At 46.3% G+C, this 24,998-nt stretch overlaps 1 protein-coding gene across 2 annotated transcripts; it reads right to left on the bottom strand.

The window, feature by feature from the left end:
* Positions 1–478: 478 nt before the first annotated feature.
* On the bottom strand, positions 479–24,900 carry DOLPP1 (dolichyldiphosphatase 1). 2 transcript variants are annotated; one of them, XM_083424082.1, is made up of 9 exons: positions 24,616–24,734; positions 19,624–19,687; positions 12,974–13,074; positions 7,556–7,640; positions 6,419–6,518; positions 5,300–5,398; positions 4,195–4,323; positions 2,716–2,805; positions 479–2,294 (listed from the first exon to the last, which is right to left on the bottom strand). In XM_083424082.1, the coding sequence occupies exons 2-9, from the start codon at positions 19,649–19,651 to the stop codon at positions 2,258–2,260; spliced, it is 669 nt and encodes a 222-aa protein (XP_083280208.1). In that variant the 5' UTR covers positions 19,652–19,687; positions 24,616–24,734; the 3' UTR covers positions 479–2,257. The 2 variants fall into 2 exon arrangements, with proteins under 2 accessions (XP_083280208.1, XP_083280207.1); XM_083424081.1 differs by lacking the exon at positions 19,624–19,687 and having other exon boundaries at positions 24,616–24,900.
* Positions 24,901–24,998: the final 98 nt, after the last annotated feature.

The raw sequence follows: 24,998 nt of genomic DNA, 5'->3' as shown, positions 1-24,998 counted from the left end.
GTCATCATGGGGATTCTTTTACCCCATATATTTTCACTCCAATCCAGGAACAGGCTCCTGTGCATCAGACTAGATTTCTCTAGGCACGTAATCCACCTAAAGTTAATTCAGTGGAAGCAATATACTGGGTACATAATCCTGCAATCAGCAGCACATATCCTACATGGCTCTACACAGCAGTAAATCCCAATGAGTTTCATGTGACTTACTCCCAGGTAAGAAACACAGCATTTCAGCCTACGTTTTGTTGAAAGCAATGTAAATTGGGTGTGCTCAACTCCCTGAAGGCTCATTGATTTCAAAGGGGAAGTAATTGTGATGTTTGTTTGGATCATGGCTGGCTGTATATATAGCTGGATGCATATTTTGATGGGTTTGAGGCAAAGGCACATGTCCTCAGGCTTCTACCAATGTGTGGAGGAGAGGTTTCTCCATATAGCTACACTTGTCAAACAAACACACTTGGCAACCCAAAAACGACCATAAAAACATTTTATTGAGTATTTAAAAGTTTTTTTTGGGGGGGCAACTTGGGGATAAATTTGAAACCACCAAGGGAATGAGTGATGCCTTGATGGTGCTTTCTTCTTTTGCATTTTAAACTACCAGTAAGAAAATCTGCAGCAGTATTTTGGGGAAGGAAAAAAAGATTAGGGTAGAAAGTATAAAGGAAGGAAAATATAGGGTCACTGGTGAAGTTGGCTCTAAAATAATAAAACAATTAAAACAAAACAATTTGTACAGGTATCTGAATAATAAAAAAAAGATAGCATTGAGTAGGGCTGGGTGATACCTGGTTTTAAACATCGTGATATATCACCAGCTAAACATCGCAATATACTGATACATCACGATGTCTGCAATATGGATGAATGCATATAGAGGCATTGACTGGCTTCACGGTTTTCCCCGCATTGTGATTTTTGCATAGCGAACAAACACACATCATGATTCGCAATATATTGCCAGGTCAAAAATTATGAAACCAATATCACGATACAGTGGCACCCCGGGTTACAGACACTTCAGAAAAAGTACCTCGGGTTAAGAACTTTGGTCAGGATGAGGACAGAAATTGAGCAGCGCGGTGCGGCGGCAGTGGGAGGCCCCATTAGCTAAAGTGGTACCTCAGGTTAAAAACAGTTTCAGGTTAAGAAAGGACCTCCGGAACAAATTAAGTTCTTAACCTGAGGTACCACTGTATAGACTCCAAAGCTGTTTTGGCTGACATATCGCCTAGCCCTAACACACATCATAATTCGCGATATATTGCCAGGTCAAAAATGATGAAACCAATATCACAATACAGACTTCAAACTGGTTTTGGATGACATATTGATATATCACCCAGCCCTACTACTGAGTTTTTGTATTGTGCTGACACAGTGCAGAAACATCACTAGTGTAGTTTTCTTAAAATCAATACAAAGTGCAGTTGGGATTGGCCCAGATGCCCCTGAACAGTCATGATAAAGTTTTAAACTAACAGAAAGAAGGCTCCCCCTGTTTTCCGCTCCAGTGATCCACGTTTCTCAACTCCTGCCAAAGGGAGATGAATCAGCTGCCTTCCAAAACACTTGATCACAGGGTCCCCACCCCCCCTTTTCGCAAACCAGTTTTTATTTCAAAAGGAATAATAATAAATAGTGTGTACATTGCATGCTGCAAAAGGGGAAATCAATTTGTGGGGGGAGTCACAGACATATAATATTTTGACTCCCCCACCGACAAAACGCTAAATATATCCCACCCCCTTTCCCTGTTTCAGACTTTTCAAAATTCACAGGTAAAACCAACCCAAAAGGGTGTCTTGCGCAGGCCCTGCTGAAATGAAGGGACAGGTGGGGGGGGAGGGGGGGAGAGAAGGCGCATTGGAGTTCTCTCCCTCCAGCAATTCTGTTTGCATCAGCGGAGTCTGCGCAAGAGACGTGCAATGGCCGAGTGAGGGGAAGGGGTTGTTCCCACCCTCCCGGTCAGATGCTGTGCAGCTGCGGTATATAAATGGGTCGCTGGTTCCTGAATGGTCCTCGGCATGCAGCAGAGTGTGGATCCGGCTAGCTGGAAAAGGCCTCTGGTCTTCAGGGTGTGGTGGTCCCTGCCTCCGTTCCTTTTGGTCCATCTCTTAACAGGCTCCTTCCTCCACTTCCAGCTCTGTACAGGTCTCTTTCTCTCTCTAATGCTGGCCCTTGCTTTTTTATTTTTATTTTTTGTCTTACAGAATTCGTGCAGTCCAGTTCCTAACATCTCCCTTCCATATTCACTGGAGCTTTGTACCCAGCTTACGCTGTCGGTTCCTGCAATTTAAAAAGGAAGTGGGTTCAAATCTTATCAAGGTGCTTTTAGAGCCCTGCCCAGACTTTTGATTTCAGAGAGCAGAGGGTGCACTTTGTGTGCAGAAGGCCATAGGTTCAGTCCCCAGCACCTCCCAGCTGGAAAGACTCAAGCCTGCAACCAAGGAGTCAATAATAAAATCGAGTAACTCAAGAATGGAAGAGATTTCTATAGAACAATCACACCCACTTCGTACTTTTAAAGCACAATGATACTCCATAAGTCATGGCTTCCCCAAAGAATTCTGGGAGCTGTAGCTTGTTCAGGGTGTTCAGAATTGTTAGGAGAACCCCTATTCCTCAAGGAAATGTATCTCTCAGAAGGGAATAATGGTCTCCTCTCAGCAGCACCCTTCCCAACCCCAATCGTGCATGAAATCCTCACCTGGCTTCTGCTCTGGTCACTGTGTACTCGAACCATAATATATTTGGGATGAGACTGGTGTCTCTGATTAAGAAAAACTCTGATAATGGCCTGGAAGAAGTGGAAAGGTTTGGCAGAAGAAGGAGACGGGAGAGGGGGAGAAAATAAGGAGACAGAGAACAAGAATTCAGCAAACTTATTTTTTGTAAAGTCTGTTAATTCTTGTAAGTGAATCAACATAGCAAAAAACAAGGCAGATTCTGAATGAAAGCATTTGATACACTTGGGATAGTTGATGGTCTAATTACATTTTGCTTAAGAATAAAAGAACAGTCACTCAGTCCCAGGTTCCCTTCCCTCACTCTGACAAATATAAGGGATTTGCCAAATGACAGTGGTGACTTCCTTAAGGTCTAAATTCAGAGAGCGTATTAGAACCAAGCTCTGTGCCAAGAATGGTTCTGGAACACAAACCATGACCTGAGCTTCCTTACGTTGCAGGTAAACTATGGCTTACGGCTGCTTACCTGCTTTCATTTTTGTTCAGCCCCCAGATTTCCTCATGTGCCCATAGTATAGAAACCTTTGGAGGTGAAGCGATGGAGGTAACCATGGCTTGTCAATTCAGAGATCATCGAAAACAACACAGCACAAATCATGGCTGCCAACTGCACCTCCAACCATGGTTTCCAGTACTGATTTGTTTGCTGGTTGGTTGAATTTGACAAGCCATGGTTGGCAGACACCAAAACAAATATTCAACTATGGTTTGCTGTGATATTGAAACTGAGGTAAAGATAAAGGTAAAGGTACCCCTGCCCGTACGGGCCAGTCTTGACAGACTCTAGGGTTGTGCGCCCATCTCACTCAAAGAGGCCGGGGGCCAGCGCTGTCCGAAGACACTTCCGGGTCACGTGGCCAGCGTGACATCGTTGCTCTGGTGAGCCAGAGCCGCACACGGAAACGCCGTTTACCTTCCCGCTAGTAAGCGGTCCCCATTTATCTACTTGCACCCGAGAGTGCTTTCGAACTGCTAGGTTGGCAGGCGCTGGGACCGAACAGCGGGAGCGCACCCCGCCGCGGGAATTCGAACCGCCGACCTTTCGATCGGCAAGCCCTAGGCGCTGAGGCTTTAACCCACAGCGCCACCCGCGTCCCTTAGCGCCACCCGCGTCCCTAACTGAGGTATTCATCGCTAAAGCAGAATCCGGATAGCAATGCTCAAAAATAAGCTTATTTTATTTACTCTCCTATGAGGCATCATGCATGACAATTAACTCTGCACTTAGCCACCTGAGTTTGCTTCTGTACTATATTCTCCCTGACATACTGGATTTCTATATGAAGGGACCCCAGCCCAACACACAAAGGAGCTTCTCCCACCCGCTGCCCAATAAAACTCAAAGGATTTCTGACCTGCCTTTCAATTTAGAAAGATTCCAGAGCAGCAATTTGGTCTCAGGTGGGGGGGGGGGGGCAGAACAAATAAGGGGGACTTACCATGCAGCTATCCTTGGGAACAATGGTGTTAAGATCTCCTGTGTGAATGCAAACCAAACTATCGCCATGATGCTCCCCACAATCCCTCCATATACAACTTGGCTCCAGGAGTGGTACATCAGATAGACTCTGTGTGTGTTGCAACAGAATGAAAGCACATCAAGAAGAGAGCATACTAGACAGCTGGTTACAGCACAACCGTCACCTTTTCTCAAAAGAGGGAAGCTCACAAAGACCCTGTTTACCCCTCACCTATCCCCGCTTCCCCCCAAGGACAGCTAATTCATTGCTTGGCTATCAGGGCCACCTTCCCATCCTGGTTCATGGTTAATCATACAGCTTGATGTGGTACATGAATGAGGCCAATAGTGGCTACCACTAACCACAGTTTGCCTCCAAACTGGAACTGGAAAGTCACAGTTCAAATCACTTTGTAGACAAAACTATGGTTACTGCTAAACAGGAAGTGGAGAAGAGAGCTGGGAGCACACCAGCAGAGCAGGGGAAGACAGCATATGAGTTTGAGGAACAGCACAGATGACCAAACTATGGGATTGACTTGTGCAATCTGGGCTGGACCCAAGTTGAAGAGTTAATGGAAAAAATACATATTTTTTTATATGGGCATTTCACTGCTTACTCAAAGTGGAATTGTACTTTGGACCAGAGGCAAAAAATGGGAGTTCAGTCTTAAGCTCCTGGCCCTCTCCTTCTTCACCACACAGAAGATAATTTGTTCTGATATTGCAATGCTGAGCATTTATCTGCCCTTCTAGCATCCACCAGTGATGGACAGCAAGAGAAAGATGCACAGCGAAGCAATGTCAGGCAAAAGGTCTACGAGATGTGCTATTGGCTTGATCCAGCAGGGCTCTTCTCATGCTAAGAGAAGAGATTAGAAATAAATATAATTTTAAAAAGCCACCCACCCACCATCAAAATACCCTGCTGCATATTTACTGAAACATTTATTTGAATAAAGAGTTCTTGCATTGCTTCCAGGAACAACTGAAGCTTTTAAACCATTAATAATGAATGCATCAGTCCCAATAGCAAAACCAAGAGCTGCCCCAAGAAAGCATCCAACAAAATGGAACTGACCTACCTACTATAGGAGACGAGAAAGGCCACGGTTAAGAGGCAGAGGGAGAGGATATGTCTCCACAATAAGTCCAGGAACCTTGCATTGTTCGTTTGATGCATTCTGGGAGACAAAAATATTTAACTGAAATGACCTCTCACTAAACAAGCAAGACATCCAAATCACAATCCAGCAAGCTCAAGCCCACATAGATACTTTAGAGCTTGCTCTTTTAAAAAAGAAAAAGCTTATCACACTTCCGCCCTGTATCCTTCATTTAAAAAAAAAAAAAACCCAAGGAGCCTGATACTTAATTTTATGCAACACAGAAAAAAAATCCTAAGTTTCAAGACCTGTTCACATATAAATATCTTTTATTTTTACACCTAAAATGGTACCTTAAGGTAAACGTCTAAGATCTCAATGTGTGCCTGTGCAGCAAGTGCATGCATCATAGAGATATAACTTAATGTGTTTCAAGATTCTCTCACCTCTTTAAGGACTAGAAACTTAACTTTGATGGATCCCCCCCCCCCCAAAGTCAGCAGACTCTATGCTTGCTGGATCAATTTCTTAAAACACTTTAATCAAAGGCAGAGCAAAAATAAAAATAAAAATAATCCACTTAAAGCTTCACAAAGATTCCCCCTGTTCATTTAAAACATACTGATTTCACACCATAAATCCAGCTTTTTGTTGCTTTTACGATGCCATTCCAACTCCCATTATCCCCAGCCAGCGAGACCAGTGGTGAGGGATGATGGAAGCTATAATCCAACAAGCATCTGAAGGGCTGCAGGTTCCATATCCTTGATCTGAGAAGCAGCATTCCTGGCTGCATGCAAGAGATGGAAGGATGCCTCTAGGTAGAAGCGGCATTCGCTCATGAGAGGAAAGAGGGTGCCTCTTCTTAGATCAGGGATGGGGAACTTGCGGCTCTCCAGATATTGTGGGGACTCCCAACTCGCATCAGCCCCTGCTGCCAGCATGGCCAGTGGTCAGAGACAAAGGGAGCCTAATCTAACTGAATGGAAAAAGGAAGAGGCCACTGTAAATGGAGCCTCTTTTCTGACCTCTACATAAGCTAAAAGCAAGGCTGGAACACCCTATCCACCAGCATCAAAAGGAAAAGGGATTATTCACCTTAAATAGAGGAAGAGAAAAGAGTAAATGGAGAAGAACCAGATGAACTGGGAATGGCTGGAAGGCATGGCGTACTTGGAAAAAACCGATGTGTGGACTTCTGAGGAGGAGGAAGAAGAAGCACAAATGTTAGTTGGACTGTAGGAGCATTGCTTGGCTCTCCTCCCCTGCGATCAAGAAGGGCCCGACTCCCCAAGAGTATATGTTTGGGTTAAATGTTGCCAGAGGATGTGGAGGAAGATGCTACCTCTTACCTGCTGGCTATAGAAACCCCCAACCCCTTGAAGGAAGTGCTCTCCCAGCTGCCCCCAAAGCAGTTGAAGCAGTAAAGACGTTTTGCACTAAAGCAACCTGAACAGTTAAAAATGATCAGCAGAACAGCCACAGTTACAGGCACCGCATAAGACCTATTCTGCATTTGTAAGAATTCAATCTTTTAGCGTGGCAGTGCCCACACTTTGGAACTCCCTGCCTGGAGATATCAGGCAGGCTCCTTCACTGTACTGCTTTTGGCAGCAGCTCCATTTTTGTTTAGACAAGCCTACCCAGATATTCAGAAAGTCAATGCACGTTTTGATATTTAAAAAAAAATTATTTTTTTTTACAAAAGTCTTAAATTATTATAATTTTTATGATTCTACTGTTTTATCTCTTTTTAGGCCACTTTGAGGTGTGCTTGTTAACAATACAAGTGGTGTATAAATCTTATTAAATACAGTAAATAAATGAATAAATAAAAATGTAAATATTTGGAAATAGATCCACTTTTATACTCTGTTACTACAGGGAAGATGGATGACGCACTCAATGCAATCCGATGGCAGAGAAGCAGCAGCAGCATTTCATTGTATGATAAAGTCTGCTTTGGTGATTGATGTGCTGCTATCTGCAAGCCCGCACCAATGATTTTTCTCAAAGTTTCCCAGTCAGCTGGTTGTTAGCTGGCTGCTTTCATTATTGAATTTTGCTGTTGATTGTAATGGGAAAACTATAAACTATTTTTAAAAAAGCAAAAACAAAATGTAGAGTTATTTTTATCGTTCCATAAGCAAAGGCAGTGGATGAGAACTGCTACCCTCATTAACAATGCCCAGGTCTGTAGTCAGCTGCGCCCTTTCCCTGCCAGCAATACTCCACCTGCACAAGGACGAGGCTCCTGGATAATATTCTTTATTAGCCAATTCACACCTTCATTGAGCAAGAGGCCCCCCAAGAAAGAGATCTGCAAAAGGACAAAAAGGGATGTGTGATTTTTGAGATCAACTGGTTGTTGCACAGAGGATAATTTGTTTAGCTTGACTCTTCTAGGGATTTAGAAAGCATTATCATCCCACCTTTCCATTAAAAGCCCAAAATCAAATTCATTAGGCTACTTCTGGTTTAAAATAAGCTCTATAAGCATCATAATAGAGTCCGATACTAAATAATTTGATTAAATAGCATAAAAACATTATATATAAAGTTCAGCAGCAACTGTTTTGTTGTTGTTGTTGTTAAAAAAAATTCCCGTGAAATAGATGGGCAAATATCTTCCTGCTTTTGGGATTTCTAAAGGTGAAACCAAAAATGTGAGTCCCCCCCCAACCTCTGTCAAAATTCTCAAACATACCGTATTTTTCGCCCTATAGGACGCACCGTCCCATAAGGCGCACCTAGTTTTTTGGGGGGGAAATAAAGGAAAAAAATTATTTCCCCCCCAGGCGCGGGGTTGGGGAAGCCCGAGCTTCCCCCGACCCCAGCCCCCAAACAGGCAGCTCTCTGCAAGCCGTGGGAGCCCAGTGCTGGCTCCCGCTGCTAGCGGAGAGGTCCGCGAAGCCTGGACGCGCTGAGCTCAGCGCGCGCAGGCTTCGGCATGCAGGCACCTCTCCGCCAGCAGCGGGAGCGCTCCCGCTGCTAGCGGAGAGGTCCGCGAAGCCTGGGCGCGCTGAGCTCAGCGCGCGCAGGCTTCGGCATGCAGGCACCTCTCCACCAGCAGCGGGAGCGCTCCCGCTGCTAGCGGAGAGGTCCGCGAAGCCTGGGCGCGCTGAGCTCAGCGCGCGCAGGCTTCGGCATGCAGGCACCTCTCCGCCAGCAGCGGGAGCGCTCCCGCTGCTAGCGGAGAGGTCCGCGAAGCCTGGGCGCGCTGAGCTCAGCGCGCGCAGGCTTCGGCATGCAGGCACCTCTCCGCCAGCAGCGGGAGCGCTCCCGCTGCTAGCGGAGAGGTCCGCGAAGCCTGGGCGCGCTGAGCTCAGCGCGCGCAGGCTTCGGCATGCAGGCACCTCTCCGCCAGCAGCGGGAGCGCTCCCGCTGCTAGCGGAGAGGTCCGCGAAGCCTGGGCGCGCTGAGCTCAGCGCGCGCAGGCTTCCGCATGCAGGCACCTCTCCGCCAGCAGCGGGAGCGCTCCCGCTGCTAGCGGAGAGGTCCGCGAAGCCTGGGCGCGCTGAGCTCAGCGCGCGCAGGCTTCCGCATGCAGGCACCTCTCCGCCAGCAGCGGGAGCGTTCCCGCTGCTAGCGGAGAGGTCCGCGAAGCCTGGGCGCGCTGAGCTCAGCCCGCGCAGGCTTCAGCATGCAGGCACCTCTCCGCCAGCAGCGGGAGCGCTCCCGCTGCTAGCGGAGAGGTCCGCGAAGCCTGGGCGCGCTGAGCTCAGCGCGCGCAGGCTTCAGCATGCAGGCACCTCTCCGCCAGCAGCGGGAGCGCTCCTGCTGTTTGCGGAGAGGTCCGCGAAGCCTGCATTCGCCCCATAGGACGCACCCAGATTTCCCCTTCATTTTTGGAGGGGAAAAAGTGCGTCCTATAGGGCGAAAAATACGGTAACTCGATTCAGAATGTTGATGCAAAGTGATCTCTGCCTTCTCGAATATTCAGCTAATGTGACTTCAAAGGGTGAACTGCATATTTCTCTAACTGCAAGTGGTTAAATTGGAAATGCAATGAATTCTAAACAATTGGTTGATTCAATTATATATATGTGATGTGCTATGATACGATTGATTGAATGATATGACATATGATAGAATGATATGCTATGATATGATTTGTGAATATTAATTTCATTTAATATGCCCCAAAGTCCCATCAATATTTCTTTTGACATGTTCTCTTGGCCAATAAACAACTCCCAAAGGCATCAAATTGTTTTTAACCTTGCATCTGAGACTCACCAAGCTGGCCAATGTCCCTGGGATTCTGCAACCAGAGCGCCAACACAGGAGAAGAAACCCTCTCACCACCTGCCCAACCTTCAAAGCCAGGGGCAACTAAAGATGATGACCTCCAAAGGTGAGCAGGCACATATAGAGCAGGGAGCCCTTCAGAAACCTTGTGCTCTATCCTATGTTTGTCCTATTCAAAGCAGACCCACCGGAATAAATGACTCCCAATAGCACTAGGGCTGGCTGTCAGCATTTGATTGGCTGATGGGCACTGAGAGCAAGTCCTGCTTGTGCCAAGGCACAATGAGATCCATGCTGACAGGAGTTGGGAGCTCAACCCCAAAATCTGGAGGGACAAAAGTTCCCTGTCCCTGGTTTCTACAATTGTTCTTGTTATGCCTGTTCCTCACTTCTGGCTGACAGCCAGGACCAGGTCACGCATGCACGAACATGGCAGCTGGTTCTTGCTCTTATTCCGTTGGCTTGCCATGTTGCTGCAACATACGTACTGCTATCTCATTGGCTCTATTTAGACAATTGATTGTTATGGATCGCTATGACTATTCACCACTAGCTGCTATAAAGGAGTGGGGTGGCGCTCCAGGTTGACTGGCTGCCCACTGGATGGCAACATACCATATTTTTCGCTCCATTGGACGCACCGGACCATAGGACGCACCAGAGCATAGGAGGGGGAGAACAGGGAAACATTTTTTTTTCTTGTTTTCCCCCTCTAAAACAAAGTACATTCAAGGTACATTCACCAGAGCTTGTGAGGCTGGCGGTGGAGGGAATCGCTGCTTTCCCCCAGCGCCAGGCTCAAAGATCCCTGAAGCCTTTGGAGCGCAGCGCCCCGCTGCCCTGCAGAGGCTTTGCGCACAGCCATCCCCAAGCTAGAGCAGCGAGACGGAGCCCTCCGTCTCGCTGTTCTGGCTTGGGAACAGCCTTGCTAGCTTCTGCACGACACCCCGCTGCCCTGGAGAGGCTGTGCGCGCAGCGATCCCCAAGCTAGAGCAGCGAGACGGAGCGCTCCGCAGTGCTCCGTCTTCCTGTTCTGGGTTTGGGCTTAGCGGCGCAGCCTGCATTCGCTCTATAGGACGCACACACATTTCCCCTTAATTTTTGGAGAGGAAAATGTGCGTCCTATAGAGCGAAAAATACGGTACCTATGGCTCTCTCTCTTGCATTGATTGAACCTTTGGCCTCACTGTAAAAAACACAGATTGAAGTTTCTTCCCTCCTTTTCCTCCTCCTCTCTGTAACTCAGAATTTAGATACTGTCAGGGACTAGCTGGATGAAGAAGAGTGGTGGGAGGCACCAGCTGGGGAAGCCCCAAAGGAAATCCCAGAGAAGGAAGGCTCAGAGCCCGGGGACTGGCGGTGGGACACTGAGGAGACGTCAGAGGGGGAAGATTGGGAGGGAGTGCTGGATCCTGAAGGGACAACAGGGTTCAGTGAGCAGAAGGAACCTGTGACAGGGAGAAGTTCGGACTCTGAGGCTGAGGCAGAAGGGAAGGAGTGTCAAGGGACTGCTGAAGAATCCAGAAAAGCTCCTCTCCCCGATGATCTCCAGGAATGCACAGGATAATGAGGAGGGCAGAACAGGGACCGGAGGTGCTCAGACACCGTTTGAGACTTCTTGGGAAACATCTGGGAGAGCAGTCGTCTTAGGAGGGGTAGAAGGCAGGCACCTTCAGCCCTGGCAACTGCTCTATAGGGGAAGACTAGGAAGTGTTGCTGAGTTGTATGCCATTTCCTTGAATAAAGCGCTAACTTCACTGACAACCGACTCTGCTTCTTCATGCTGACCTGCATCTGACTCCAGACCTGACAATCCCCTGCCCAAAGAGGTACCTACTCCAAGCATCTGTTAGCGTAGGATCTTCAAGGAGGGAGCGGGGGACCATTCTCAGCCTGAGGGTCAGATTGCCTCGCAAGCATCCTTTCAAGGGCACATGCCAGTAGTGGGTGGGGCCATAGGCAGAAGTGGGAGGGGCAAAAAGCCAAAGCCTGTGTGTGTGTGTGTGTGTGTGTGTGTGTGGGCAAGCAAGAGGCATCATTACATTCAAGGAAACATTCCAGTCAGGCTTTAAAAAAAATTGAGGAGAGGTGTGGCTCCCAGAGCTGGGGTTTTCCCACCGCTGCCTCATAGTGTCAAAGGGTCTTTCCTCTTTCTGATGCTATAGAACTAAAGGCATCTATCCTTCTGGAACTCATCTATGAAGACAACTCTAACAAAACAGAAAAGTGGGAGGCATTTAAAGAAACCAGTGTGCATAAGCTTACAGGTGAGCTGATATTTAAGAAGGGCATGCATAAGAAATGGAAGAAAGAGAATATCACAAAGGAAATCCCTGATGTATACATGAGTAGCCAACAGTTGCAGGGAGAAGGTCATGTTAATCTGGAATGAGCGCAGAGGAGGGCAACCAAGATGATCAAGGCTCTAGAAACCAAGTCTTATGAGGAATGGTTGAAGGAGATGGGTATGTGTAGCCTGGGAAAGAGGAGACTGAGAGGAGATATGATAGCTATCTTTAAATATCTAAAGGGCTGTCCCATGAAAGATGGAGCATGCTTGTCTTCTCCTCTGGAGGGTAGGACCTGAACCAATGGATTCAAATTACAAGAAAGGACATTCCGACTAACATCAAAAAGAATTTTCTGTCAAGAAGAGTCAACTGTGGAATGGACTCCCTCGGAAGGTTGTGGACTCTCCCTCCTTAGAGGTTTTAAAGCAGAAGTTGGGTGGCCATCTGTAATGGATGCTTTATTTAGATTCCAGCATGACAGGAACTGGGTCTCTCCCAACTCTACAATTCTATTATTCTATTCAGTTACTGGGCACAACCGACAAGGTACTGTCAATACCACCTCTTTCCCTAGAGAGCCTCTAGGGTGCTGAGACTGCCAGAGGAGGCCCTCTTGGTAGTTCCTCCACCCTCTTGGCAGCCCAGAAGAGGGCCTTGTCTGTGGCAGCCCCTAAATTGTGGAACTCCTTCCCTGCAGAGGTGCTTCTGGTACCATCACAATACAGTTTCTGTTACATGCTGAAGGTGTGCTTCTTCAACGTGGCCTTTGACAAGAGGTATATTTTAAGGACCCACCCTATTTCTGTGCCTGTAATTTTGTTTTAAACTGTTTTTCATTCCGAATGTTAAACTGCTGCAACCCATCTTGGGACCTGATGGTGACAGTCAGGTAAGAAATTCAATTAATAATAGTTATAATTACAGATGTAAGAGAAAGGAAAGTCATGGGATGGTCAAGGTGAAGGGAGTGATGGGGACAATTTCAGGAAAGGGGAAACGAGAGAAAGGAAAGCAGATGCTACCAGGCCCCAGCAGGAGATGTGAGTTCAGGAACACAAAAGGCTAGACCCAGATTTGGGGAGGGGGGCAGAGAAGCAGGAGCAGGACTCACCGTGTGAAGCTCTCTCTTGAAAACGATGAGTGTGATGAATCCGAATATGATGAAAATTGGGCTCAGGCTTGCTTGGGCGAGAATAAATCCGGTGAAGTCACCTGGGGTAGTAGACAAAAAGAGATAAAACTTGCCCAAAAGGTAATCTTGCCTGGCTGTAAAGGCTGGGGTTTTTTTTACTTTCAAGTATGTGTGCAACTTATGGAACTAACCACAAGCATGTGTGCTACAGGCCACTAAGTTTAACCGTCTTTAGACAACTATGTAATAGGAGTTGTGCTTTGAGGGGAGAAAGGCCCAAGGACCCTGGCTGTGTTGGACCTAAGGGGGACTCGAGTTCAAATCCCCACACAAGACTTGAAGCTTCTTTGGTGACTTTGCACCAGTGCTGCATTCCCTCTGCCCTGACCTACCTCACAGGGATGCTGCGAGGATTAAAAACTTAGTAACACTGTACTTTATGAATAAGGCAATTAAAAAAGAGCGAGAGAGAACAAAAGAGAGGGAGCCCTAATGAACAGGTTCCTTCCAACTCCAGAGGAAATATGAGGTTTACCGCAGCAGCATAGTCTAAATATGAAAAACAGAGCCTATAGATGAACAGCACCCAAACCACATCCTTCTTACCCAGACACCCGGCCGCCACCATTTCCTGTTGGATGTCTGCTTGTGGCAAAACCTTTGGTTGCATGATAACTTGGTACAGGATATCAGTTGCTTTAAAGGGCAATGATCTCAGGGTCATCAGTACAAAGCTTTCCATTCACAGAGGAACACAAGGCTGCCGGTTTGAAACTCGCCCTGGCAAAAGGCTTTTAGGGAGGCCCTGAAAGCCGTCCTCTCCCCCTTCACATCATCAGCCTCCCTCCACCTTGTCACCTGCTTGCTACATAAAAACTGTAAAGCTGGCCTGCCTTACAGGGCTGTTGTAACGATATGAAAGCTTGGCCAACACATGAAGATTGCTGTAGCTGCATTCTTATACACCAGTAATGAGGAATCTATTACCCTCCAGATGATGGTGGACTACAACTCCCAACATCCCCAACTGTTGGCCATTGCTGGCTGGGGCTGGTGTGAATTGGGAGTTGAATGACATCTGGAGTGCCAAATTTTCTGCACCTCTGAGATATACTCACACAAGTACCTGGAAGTTAGGTCCACCTAAACTCAATGGGAACTACTTTTGAGTAGAAACACCTCTTAAATGCTTCAGAGGAATAGAGGAAGCTGTCTAGTACAGCATGAGACCATTGGTCCATCTTGTCCAGTATTGTGTTAACCAGAGCTTTCCAAACTGTGTGTTGTGACACGTTAGTGTGTTGCCAGCAGTGTGTAGGTATCTCACGTGAACGCTCCCTGTGCTCCTCCTGGGGCTGGAAAGGGGTTAGTTTAACCTCCGGTTTGCTAGTAAAACTGAATTACTGTGTTGCGAGATTATGCATGTCTAAAAAGTGTGGCACCAACATGAAACATCTGGAAAGCTCTGGTCTAAACCATATGGATGGGGAGTCTTTTTCAGTTTGAATGACACATTCTCTTCTGTGCAACCTTCTGAAGGCCATATTCCAGCGTTGGGCAGGGCCAGAGGCAAAAGTGGGTGGAGCAATGAAAGTGAATTTTACCTAGTCAGGGAATTGGGCTCCAATGACATATGGAGAGCCACAGATGTTCCCCATCCCTCTCCTAAAGAATAATCTAATTTAGCATGTTTTATTTTATCAGCATTTGGTAAACAAAACTTAAAACTTTGAAATTTGCCAAGCCTGGCCTGATGTTTCATTTGCAAACAACATCTGTTTGTTGCTACTAATGAACAAATGACAAGAAAGGAGATTCCTAAACATTAAGAAGAACTTTCTGACAGTAAGATCTGTTTGACAGGTGTTGGACACTCCTTCATTGGAAGTTTTTAAGCAGAGGTGAGACGGCCATCTATCACAGATGCTTTAGTTGAGATTTCTGCATTGCATGGGGTTGGACCAGATGACCCTCAGGGTCCCTTTCAACTCTATTCTATGAGCCTATGAGTTGTAAGACAAAAATCTAAAGGGTTCCAGGTTGGCCAAGGATGGAAAAATTTTGGGGAAATTGCCTAGTGCTTTATTTCTCCCCAGAAAGTATTGTTTTCGTACATTCATAGAATCACAGAACTGTAGAACTGAAAGTACCTCAACGGGTCATCTGGCAGAACTGTCAGAAAGTTATTCCTGATGTTTAGTTGGAATCTCCTTTCTTGTAACTTGAAGCCATTGGCCCATCATCCCCAGCCAGCACAGCCATTCTCCCAGCAGCAGTCTTATAAAATGGAGGGCACCTGGTTGGTGAAGGCTGACCCAGGAAGATACTCACATTACAGTTTTGATAGCTTACCATTCAACTAATGGGAGCCTGGGGCTGATGTGAGTTGTTGTCCAAAGCACGGGGGGTGGGGGGGCTGTCCAACTGCACGAGACTTTCTAACGGCCACCCTCTCACCTCTGCTTTTTTTAAAATTTGTGAGGAGTGGTCCAAGTTTGAACATCAGCAGGAAACAGACTAGAAGGGAATCCCAGGCATGTCATCAAATGCATTGTGGACTCAAAGAAAGTAATTTGATATTTTAAGGATATCTATTACATCATGCTCTCTGTCTGAAACATTTGGAGAGGTGCTGCCAGTAAGTGTAGACAATACTGAGCTAGATGGACCAATGGTCTGACACGGTATATGGCAACTTCCTATGTCCCTGTTTATATTCCTATGCCCCCCTCTGACACACAAAAATCCCTTTTATCCATAATCATCAGGATACTTTTATTTCTAGGAGAAGAGACATATCTATATCTTAAAACTCATGCTTTGCATGCAGAAGGTCCTAGGTTCAATATTCAACAGTATCTCAATATTCAACAGAGAGACTGTTTGAAACCCTGGAGAGCCACTGCCAGTCAGTGCAGGTAATACAAAGCTGGATCCAAAGCTAGATGGACCAATGATCTTTATTTTGTTTTCATGGATCATGCCTGTCTACTCTAGGGGCTCTAGAATGTACAACAGGCAGTGGGTCTTACAGAGCTAGCTAAAAATGTTTTCAGCACCAGAACCAGACAACAGGCATGGGATCGAGAGGGTTTTCATTTGCCCATGCAGCAGCATAAACAGAACATAAGTCTCAGTGAAAACACACAGACACACACCATTATTTCCGTACAAGGAAGCTGGCGCAGATGGCTCCGCAGCAGGGACCAATTAATTTAGCGAGCCAGAGCAGAAGATTCACGCTGCAGCTCCAGGATACAACAGGTGGCCTACAGGCAGACTCTGGCCCCAAGAAACACTCCTAAGGTCTCTGCTTGCTAATTGCCATCCTGGGGGCCGACCCCATAGATGCCTCCTCCTGCCCTTAGGTGTTTGCATAATGCAGAACCTATGTACACATATATGGACAAACATGGGGGCAATGCTTCCCATCTACAAAGTGCATACTGAGCGCAGAACACAACATCAAAAAAAACATAGGTTTTTGTTAACACTAGGGACAAGTTTCTATCCCTTAGGACAATAATTATGCCTAAATATAGCAAATGAAGCTGGTTTTCACAGTACAGTAAGCTGTGGCTTGGTGCTACATCTGAGAAGATGAATTGTGGTTTGGGATGCTGTTACACCCTCAGAACCTGCTGTTTGGGATGGGCCTCTGGGGGTTCTCAGGGAAGGTGGCTGGAGAGGGGAACCATGTAAGCCATATCATGGTTTGGACACATGCCATGAATTTAAAGCACATTTGCTTTTTCTCCAATGAATCCCGGGAACTGTAGTTTGTAAAGAGTGCTGGGAATTGTAGCTTTGTGGGAGGGTAAACTAAATTTCCCATGACTCTTTTTGGGGGTGGGGGAGATGGTGTTTGGTATGTACGCAGTCTAAATGAATCTTACCACAGATTGTGATCTGGTGCTTGATCTGAAGAAATCCACTGTAAGCCACTTCTTAGCCTTTGTTAACCTGGTGACTTCCAGAAGATTTGAACTGGATGGGCCTTTGGTCTCATCCAGCACGGTTCTTCTTACATTCTTATATTCTTTAGTTGCTGGCTAGGGCTGATGGAAGTCCAAAATATCTGGATGGCACCATGTTGGTGAAGGCAGTCTAAACCTCTCACCTTCAGAGCTCCCCAGAGACCTCCAAGAGCCCCCTCCTCTCTGGAGAGGCTTTGGAAATGTCAGCAGGTGTACTTACTCTCAAGGCTCTCCACTGGCATGAGAGCTGGAACCTTGGGTGAAAGTTGAGATACTTAAACCACAAAATTCAACGCCACTTCTGTTACTTAAATTTAAGATTGTTCAAAAATAATAATAATTAATGCTATTAAACTCATTTACTTGTGTTCTTTTTTCAGATGTCAGGATTTTTCATCTTTTACAAGTCATTCATTTTTTAAAAAAAAAATTGTTGACTGACTGAAAGTACAACAAGGTCTGATGGAACTGGCTGAGGTAACATCTTAATGAGGGGGAGGGTTGTAAATATATATATATATTTAATAACCTCTAGGCTGGATTACTGCAACACATTACACATAGGGCTGCCTCTAAAGATGGTTTGGAAGTTTAAGCTGATGCAGAATTCAGCGGCCAAGTTGCTCAGTGGGGCAAGATGGTTTGAGCACATTACACTGATCCTGACCTGACCGCACTGGCTGACGTATAAAAGTCTTAAATAGCTCAGGACTGCAATACTTCAAGGATCGCCTCTCCCCCTATAAACTGTCAAAGACTCTGCGTTCATCATTTGAGGCCCTTCTTCATGTGAGGGTGGAAACATGAGAATGGGCCTTTTCTGCAGTGGCTCCCAGTTTCTGGAATGCTCTTCCCAGGGAGGCTTGACTGGTGCCTTCATTAGGCATAGATTTGGTGTAGAAAGTACAAAATCAGTTTTTCATCATCCTGACTCGGCTTCTATCAGTTCATCAGCATCTGAACTCTGATGTGCTTAAAGAGGGGTCTGGCTTTCCCAGGCATGTAGCTCAGTGGCCAAGGGATGGAGCTGTCAACTAAGAATTTATTCAGCTACAAATTCCATAGACAGCCTTAAAATGAACACTCCCTTCTCCCTCAATCCTAATCCTTGTGTGTCTTAAAGCTGATTTCCCTTACAAGGCAGCTGTTTATGATTGCTAATATAGGCAAAGAGTTTGGGTGGTGTAAAGCAGGGGTGGTTAAAACCTGTGGTCATCCAGCTGTTAGTGGACTACAACTCCCATCATGCTTGGACCACTGGCCATGCTGACTAAGGGGCAGATGAGAGTTGGAGTACAACAACAACCTGAGGGCCACAAGTTCTTCACCCCAGCCTAAGAAGTGGCATTATTTCCCGTTTTATGGGGAATGACTCTTCTAACACAACGTAAGTGTCGGCTCGATCAGGCCAATGGCCTAGCAAGTCTAGCAACCTGTTCTCATAGTGTCTGTGGGACACCTGGAAAAAGGATTCGAGCACTCTCCCTTCCTGTGGTTTCTCTATCCACTTTCTCCATGCTATGCATAATTTTATAAACTTCTTTCATGTCTCCTCTTACTCAACTTTTTAGTTTAATATCTTAATAGAGGAGTCACTTGATCATTTTGGTAGCCCTTTTCTGAGGCAAGGCAACCAGGACCAGAACTGTACATAAGAGGCCTTATTCCATCTCTTAAACACAGTAGGGAATTCTGCTTCTTAACTCAGGAGTGAGGAACCTGTGACCCTCCAAATGATGTGAAATTCCAACCCCCATTATCCCTAGACTGACTGTTGCGTTAGCTGGGGCTGGTGGAAGGTGGGAGTCCAACAATATTTGGAGGGTCATGGACTCACCATCACTGACCTACCTGAATAAAAGGCAGGTTCCATTTCAAACTTTGCCAGCCTGGTGCCTCAGAACTTTAAAACACCACAGACATGCTGTGTGTTCACTATTTTCATTGACCTATTCCTTGAATTAGAAATAGTATCAAAGAAACCAGAAGCTCTCCAGATACAGTTACCAGCTTCTCTTACTCTCACATGCACTAGCATTCAAGTAGGAAACAAGCAGATGTGGCCAAGCACAAGCCATATTACTTCCACTCACAAAAAGGCTTGTAATTGGATCTTGGTGCAAATCTGGCCTTAAGCCATTTTTCACTTTGATCCAGGAAAAGAATTTTTTGGGGGGTTAACTAGATCACTTGTTGGGTCGCCACTCATATAAATCAGAATGCCTTTCAGAGCACAGATGCTATATATCCATGCTGCATGACTCTTAAGTGGGTGTGAATGCAAAATGCACTGGATGTGGTGTGGGAGGCATATCCTAAGGATGTAAGCAAAAAAAAAAAAAGTTTGGATCAGCTGTGCTCATCCAATTCATTCTGCAGTCCTTGATGCAGCAAATAGCATGAAAACCTGCTTACCTATGTGGCTCTTCTTACTCAGACTGGGGTAAATCTACAGCTGATCAACCTGTTCATTAGAGAGATGGGATCAAGGGATGGCTGGCAGCAACTGTCATTTCTGACCATTGGCAATGCTGGCTGGCGTTGATGAGAACCCTGCTAAATATTGCCGGCGCCCATCTAGTCCAACATCCTGTTTTCACAGTGGCCAAACAGATGCCCCATGGGAATCCCATAAGCACAACCACAACTCACCCTTCTTGCAGTTTCCATTAAGAAGCATTCAGCAGCTTACTGGCTCCCACTGGCGTTATATACCCTGGGTTAGAAATATGAAGAGGATGCTGCCTATGATCATTTACTTCCATTTTCTTTGTATATAAGGATCAGCCCGATATCTCACCTGCTTTTGGGAAGTGGCCTCAACCAAGGCATTAACATTGGTCCAACTAGTTCACTATGGCTTACACAAGCTGGCAGCATGTCATCACAGCATCCCCAAGGTGGGATTGAACCTGGGACCTTCTGCATGCAAAGCAGCTGCTCTACTGCCGAACTATGCTTTTCAGAGTACATAAGGTGCGGCTTTGGAGATTTTTATCTCCTGCCCTGTCTTCCAGCATGCAATCTTTATAAAAACTGAATCCAATAATTCCATTAGTTAATGGATGTGTGTGCGGGTGGGTGCGTGGGGGAATCAAAGGATGAGTTTGGGCTGGCCTGAAAGCCATACATTCTCTCACTCAGAAGCTCTGCCTCTCCCCACCCCCGTGCCAAAATCATGGGAATTGAGTGGGCTTTCTCAGCAGCACGCACACAACTCTAGAATACTCCTCTACAGTCAGCTTGCCAGGCGGAAAGAAATCCCAGTTTAATGCAGGAAGCACAAGGTAAGGGAGCCAAGTATCAGAAAGAGAGATAAATAATACATGTGATTCTCCCCCCTCCCCTCATTACCACAATGCGTCTAACTCCCACAGTGCTTAGTGTCTGGAAATGAAAAAAACAAGAATACCAAGTTGCAGGTCTGCCTGGAAATACCACACCCTAGTATGGAAGCCTGGACACAAAGAGACCTCTTTCGGTTGGTTACTCGGGGGAAATGCACTCCGAACCTTCTCAGAAGCACTTTCCACTATTTTAGGGTTGGGCTCTGGCACTTAAGAGAGCAAATGGCAGCACTAAGTCATGTCAGAATTTAAAGCCCTGAGTTACTGAAATATTCAGAGTTCAAATGAATAAATAAATAGGCCACAGGCTAGCAAGGTTGGGAGATCCAGTTACAAACGTACAAGCTGATCCTAACTCTGCCACCCAATGATCTCCTCCCGCTCCCTTAAAAACCCTCCCATCCTACATTGCTGTTCCCTATGCCTGGAACTCAGTACCAGAATGCCTCCCTCCTCCTCCTTCTCAAAGTCACCTCTTCCCTAAGCTGAGACAACACACACATAGTCTAAGTCAGGTGTGAGGAACCTGTGGCCCTCCAGATGCTACTGAACAATAATTCTCATAATCCCTGACATTGGCGGCTGGTCTGATGGGAACTTTAGTAAGGCAACATCTGGAGAGGCAAAGCTTCCCCTGGCATTGCAACTCCATTCATTCCCATCTGTCCTTTGGTACATTTTGCTGGTACATGTAAAGTGGAAATTTAGACTGCAAGTGGCTTGGGGCAGGGATTTTTCCCCCTACCCCTTGGTGTGTATGATGCAGATTTATTACTGGTCATCCTGTCATTTTGTTACTTTATAGCAGTTGAATTTAACCCTTTCCCTTCACTTAAAAAAATATGCTAACATGCCCCCATTGTGGTGGTGGTGGTGATACAGTTGCCTGCATTTTTATTTTGCTCATCAGGATGAATAGCAGTTTTTTGTGAGGAGGGGATTTAGATCAAGGAAACTAACACATTCCTTTCATCATGCCAGTTCTGATCAAAATCAGAACATTCTGTAGCTGCTTTTAAAGTTTAAAAATTAAATGCCAGGCAAGAGATGGATCACAGAACTTGTAAAGCACAAACATTTTAGGCTTTGTTTTGAAAAGCGACATGTACACTAATACAGCCATATAAATTATTCTTTAAACAAGTCTCCTGAAATCAGCAGGACAATCCCAATCAAATGTACAGTCAAATGAAGCTTTACAGATACATTACAAAATCAGTGGGGAGTCTCCTTTGCATGCAGAAGGTCCCAAGTTCAATCCTCAGCAGTATTCCCATGTAGGGCTGTGAAAGATTCCTTGCCTGAAATCCTGGAGAGTAGCTTCTAGTCAGTATAGACCAGCATTTCTCAACCCTGGGTCCTCAGAGGTTGTTGGACTACAACTCCCATCTTCCCTAGCTAGTAGGACTATTGGTTAGGGATGATGGGTGTTGTAGTCCAACAACATCTGGGAACCCATGGTTGAGAAAGGGTGGTATACACAATACTAGACCAATGATCTGACTCGGTATAATGTAGCTCCCTATGTTCCTATTCAGGTGCTCTCTAGAGACATCCAGGTGTTCATAGCAGTGGTTAAGAGTGTTGGGATCTCACTGGGTGACCGTGGGCCAGTCATTATCTTTCAGTCAAACAACAACAATGCAGAGTTGTTCTGAGGGCAAAATTGATAGGATGGAAAAGATTCATGTATGCTGTCTTCAGTTCCTTGAAAAAGATATGTGGGAAAAATGTAAAAAAACAAAAAAACAAAACACCAAACCCTAATCAGCGGTGTAGCTAGTCACTCAGGCACCTGGTACGGTGCATGCGTCCTGCAGCCAGGGGCAGGGCGATCTGCCCATGGAAGCAGGGTAAGCTGCATGGAGCCTCTCCACCACCTTCCCCTCAGCTGTAGGGCAGCTGAGGGAGAGGCAGTGGGCAGATGTAAGCCCCATGCTGCCATTTCATGCAGCATGGAGCCTGCAGGCACCCAAGCCACCATGTCACTCCCAGAAGAAACGTGTGGCTTGGGCATGCTGCAGGCCCCGTGGTTAGTGCCAGCCCCGCAATGTGACACCCAGTGCCAGCCGTGTTTCATTAAGTTTCTTGACTGAACTAAAAAGTTTCATGAGTCCTTTTTTTATCTCATATTTTTGTCACCCCCCTCAGTGATGACACCCAGGGCGACCCGCACCCACTGCGACCCCCTTCCTCAGCCACTGACCCTAATACAATTTTGCACCATTATGGTTTATCCTGTTGATCATTTAGAAACCCATTATTCAGAGATAGTTTGCTTCTAAATGCCAATGGCTGCAGGGTCACATGATGGGAGGCAGGAAAGACTGGTGCTTTTGCACCCTGCCTGCAAGCTTCCTATAAAAAAAGCTAATTGTCTGCTTAGCATGCAGACAATTCCAGGTATGTGCCCTCTTTCAAAATCAGGAGAGCTTCTTCCACTCAGTATGAGCAATATACTGAGCTAGATGGATCAAGGGTCTGACTCTGAATAACACAGCTTTGCATGTTATTTGGAAGACACAAGTAGCAGAGCACATCTTTAGCATGCAGAAGGTGCCAGGTTCCCACATGCAGCACCTTTAGTTAGTGCTGGGAGAAGAGTCCCTGGCTGAAACCCTCAAAAACTTCTAGTCAGTGTAGACAGTTCTGAGCTAGACAAGACAATGATCTGAGTTGTTATTTCAATCACCCCTTTGGACCAGATTCAACTACTCTGTTCTGCTCCTCCAGTGGTTCTCAAACTTTTTTCTCTGGGTCATACTTTCAGAATAAAAATTTGCTTGTGCTACACCAATATTTTTATTGATAAGAAATACATTGGAAAACAAAGAGAAACGAGTCCTAGCAATGCTTGATTAAAACATACAACACAACTACTTTATAATTTGATTGTGGGACATCCAGAAAGTATCAAAAAATGCAACTACATAAGAACAGAAATAATTCCCAAAATATAATTATAAACAAGCCTTTTAATATGTACCTTACATATTTATACAAATTCAATGAGAGGTATGAGCTTGCTTTTGCCAAGTAATCTCATTTATATTATGTCTAATTTGAGACGAATAAACTCTCATCTCATCAACACAAAGAAACCTTTCTATTTTCTGCTGTTTCTTATCTGTCAGTTAAAAATCCCCGTTCACAACAATATGTTGTGGGAAATGGTAGATGAATAGCCAACGCTCCTGAAAAGAGGCATGGATAGTGTCTCTGGTTGTATATCTAAAAAAACATTTTGATGCTATCTTATACGATACTATAGTTAAATATTCTACACTGAAATGTTTAAATGTTTATTTGATTGTCATTGAATCTTCCTGCCACACTTGCCACCCTCTCCTGTCACACCAGTATGGCACGCCACACCCTTTAAGAACTACTGCACTAGTGGAAATCAGTGCAAGGACTCTTGCTAGCTAGGTTCCCCCTCATCTGCACCTCCCCCTGCATTGTGAAAACAATCACATTAGCATTGTGTTGAATCCCACCCTTTATTTAAAAGCACAAAGACTAGAATCTTATTTTATTTCGGAGGAAGGGCATTTGGCTCAGTGGTAGGAGCACCTGCTTTGCATGTGTAAGGTCTTGGCTTCAATACATAACAGCATCTCAAAGTAGTGTTCAGGAAAATACATTTCTGCCCCCCTCCCCACCTGAAACCCTGTAGAGCTGCTGCCCGTCAGTGTGGACAGCACTGCCCTAGAAAGAACAAAGGTCTGGCCCAATATAAGGCAGCGTTCTGTGTTCCAAGTGTGTTAGGAAAAGGATCTCTCCAGGAATGGGTCTGTGATCCTGCAAAAGTAGCATCTGGTAACTGGTGTGACAAAGAGGCATGTCAAAAGAAAACTTAACTCCAATAAAACAGAATAGATCTAGATCTAGATGGAACCGGCCAGGAAGAGGGAGGTGCCAACAGGGGATCGGAAGCGGGACCATAATAAATACAATAAATGTAAAGGTGATTCCCCCCCCCCCCAAAAAAAACTCTGCACTCTTGGGACGAGAAATCCAAAGCAGAAAGGGTGCCGCGCATGCGCACTGCAGCCTCCGAAGTACACTATCTCGCAAAGAGCGGCAGCCGAAGCACGCATGCGCCGCCGCCCGGCTTCACAGCGCTACTAGTCAATGGCTCAGTATTTGGCAGCTCCCACCCGATCCCCTCAGGAACTCCCCGAAGCCCAAACCTCGCCTTTTTTCACGGATATGAATTGGGCGTAGGGCGAAAGGCCCACCCACAGCGGAGAGAAGAAAACAGGCTCCGCGAAGCGGCGGAGGCTGGAGACTTTACCTTCTGGGTACTCGACGTGAGTGAGGGAAACCGACTTCCACGGAACAGAGACCGAGCACTCTCCTACCGCGGCCATCTTACCCGGATACCGGGCCGGGCCGCCACAGCCAATCGGGCGGCACACACGGGGCGGGGCGGCAAATGAGAATGGGCGGAGGGGGAGACGCGCACGGCCAATAGCCGTGCCCCGCAGGTGAGGCACTGGCCAATCCGCGAGCACCGCAACGTACAGCAGCCCCGCCCACCCCGCTCTGAAGCGCGAGAACGGGTTGGGGAGGGGGAACTTCCACAAGTCCAATCCTCGGCGGGGCCCAGGTAGAAAAGATGGCCAATGGCAGAGGAAGCGGGGGCGTGGCGGCGCCCGGGGATTGGCTGGCCCTTCT

This window comes from Podarcis tiliguerta (genome assembly GCF_965153285.1).
Source record: "Podarcis tiliguerta genome assembly, chromosome: Z".
NCBI classification, from domain to species: Eukaryota; Metazoa; Chordata; class Lepidosauria; order Squamata; family Lacertidae; genus Podarcis; species Podarcis tiliguerta.
This window is presented reverse-complemented; position numbering and strand designations above follow the sequence as displayed.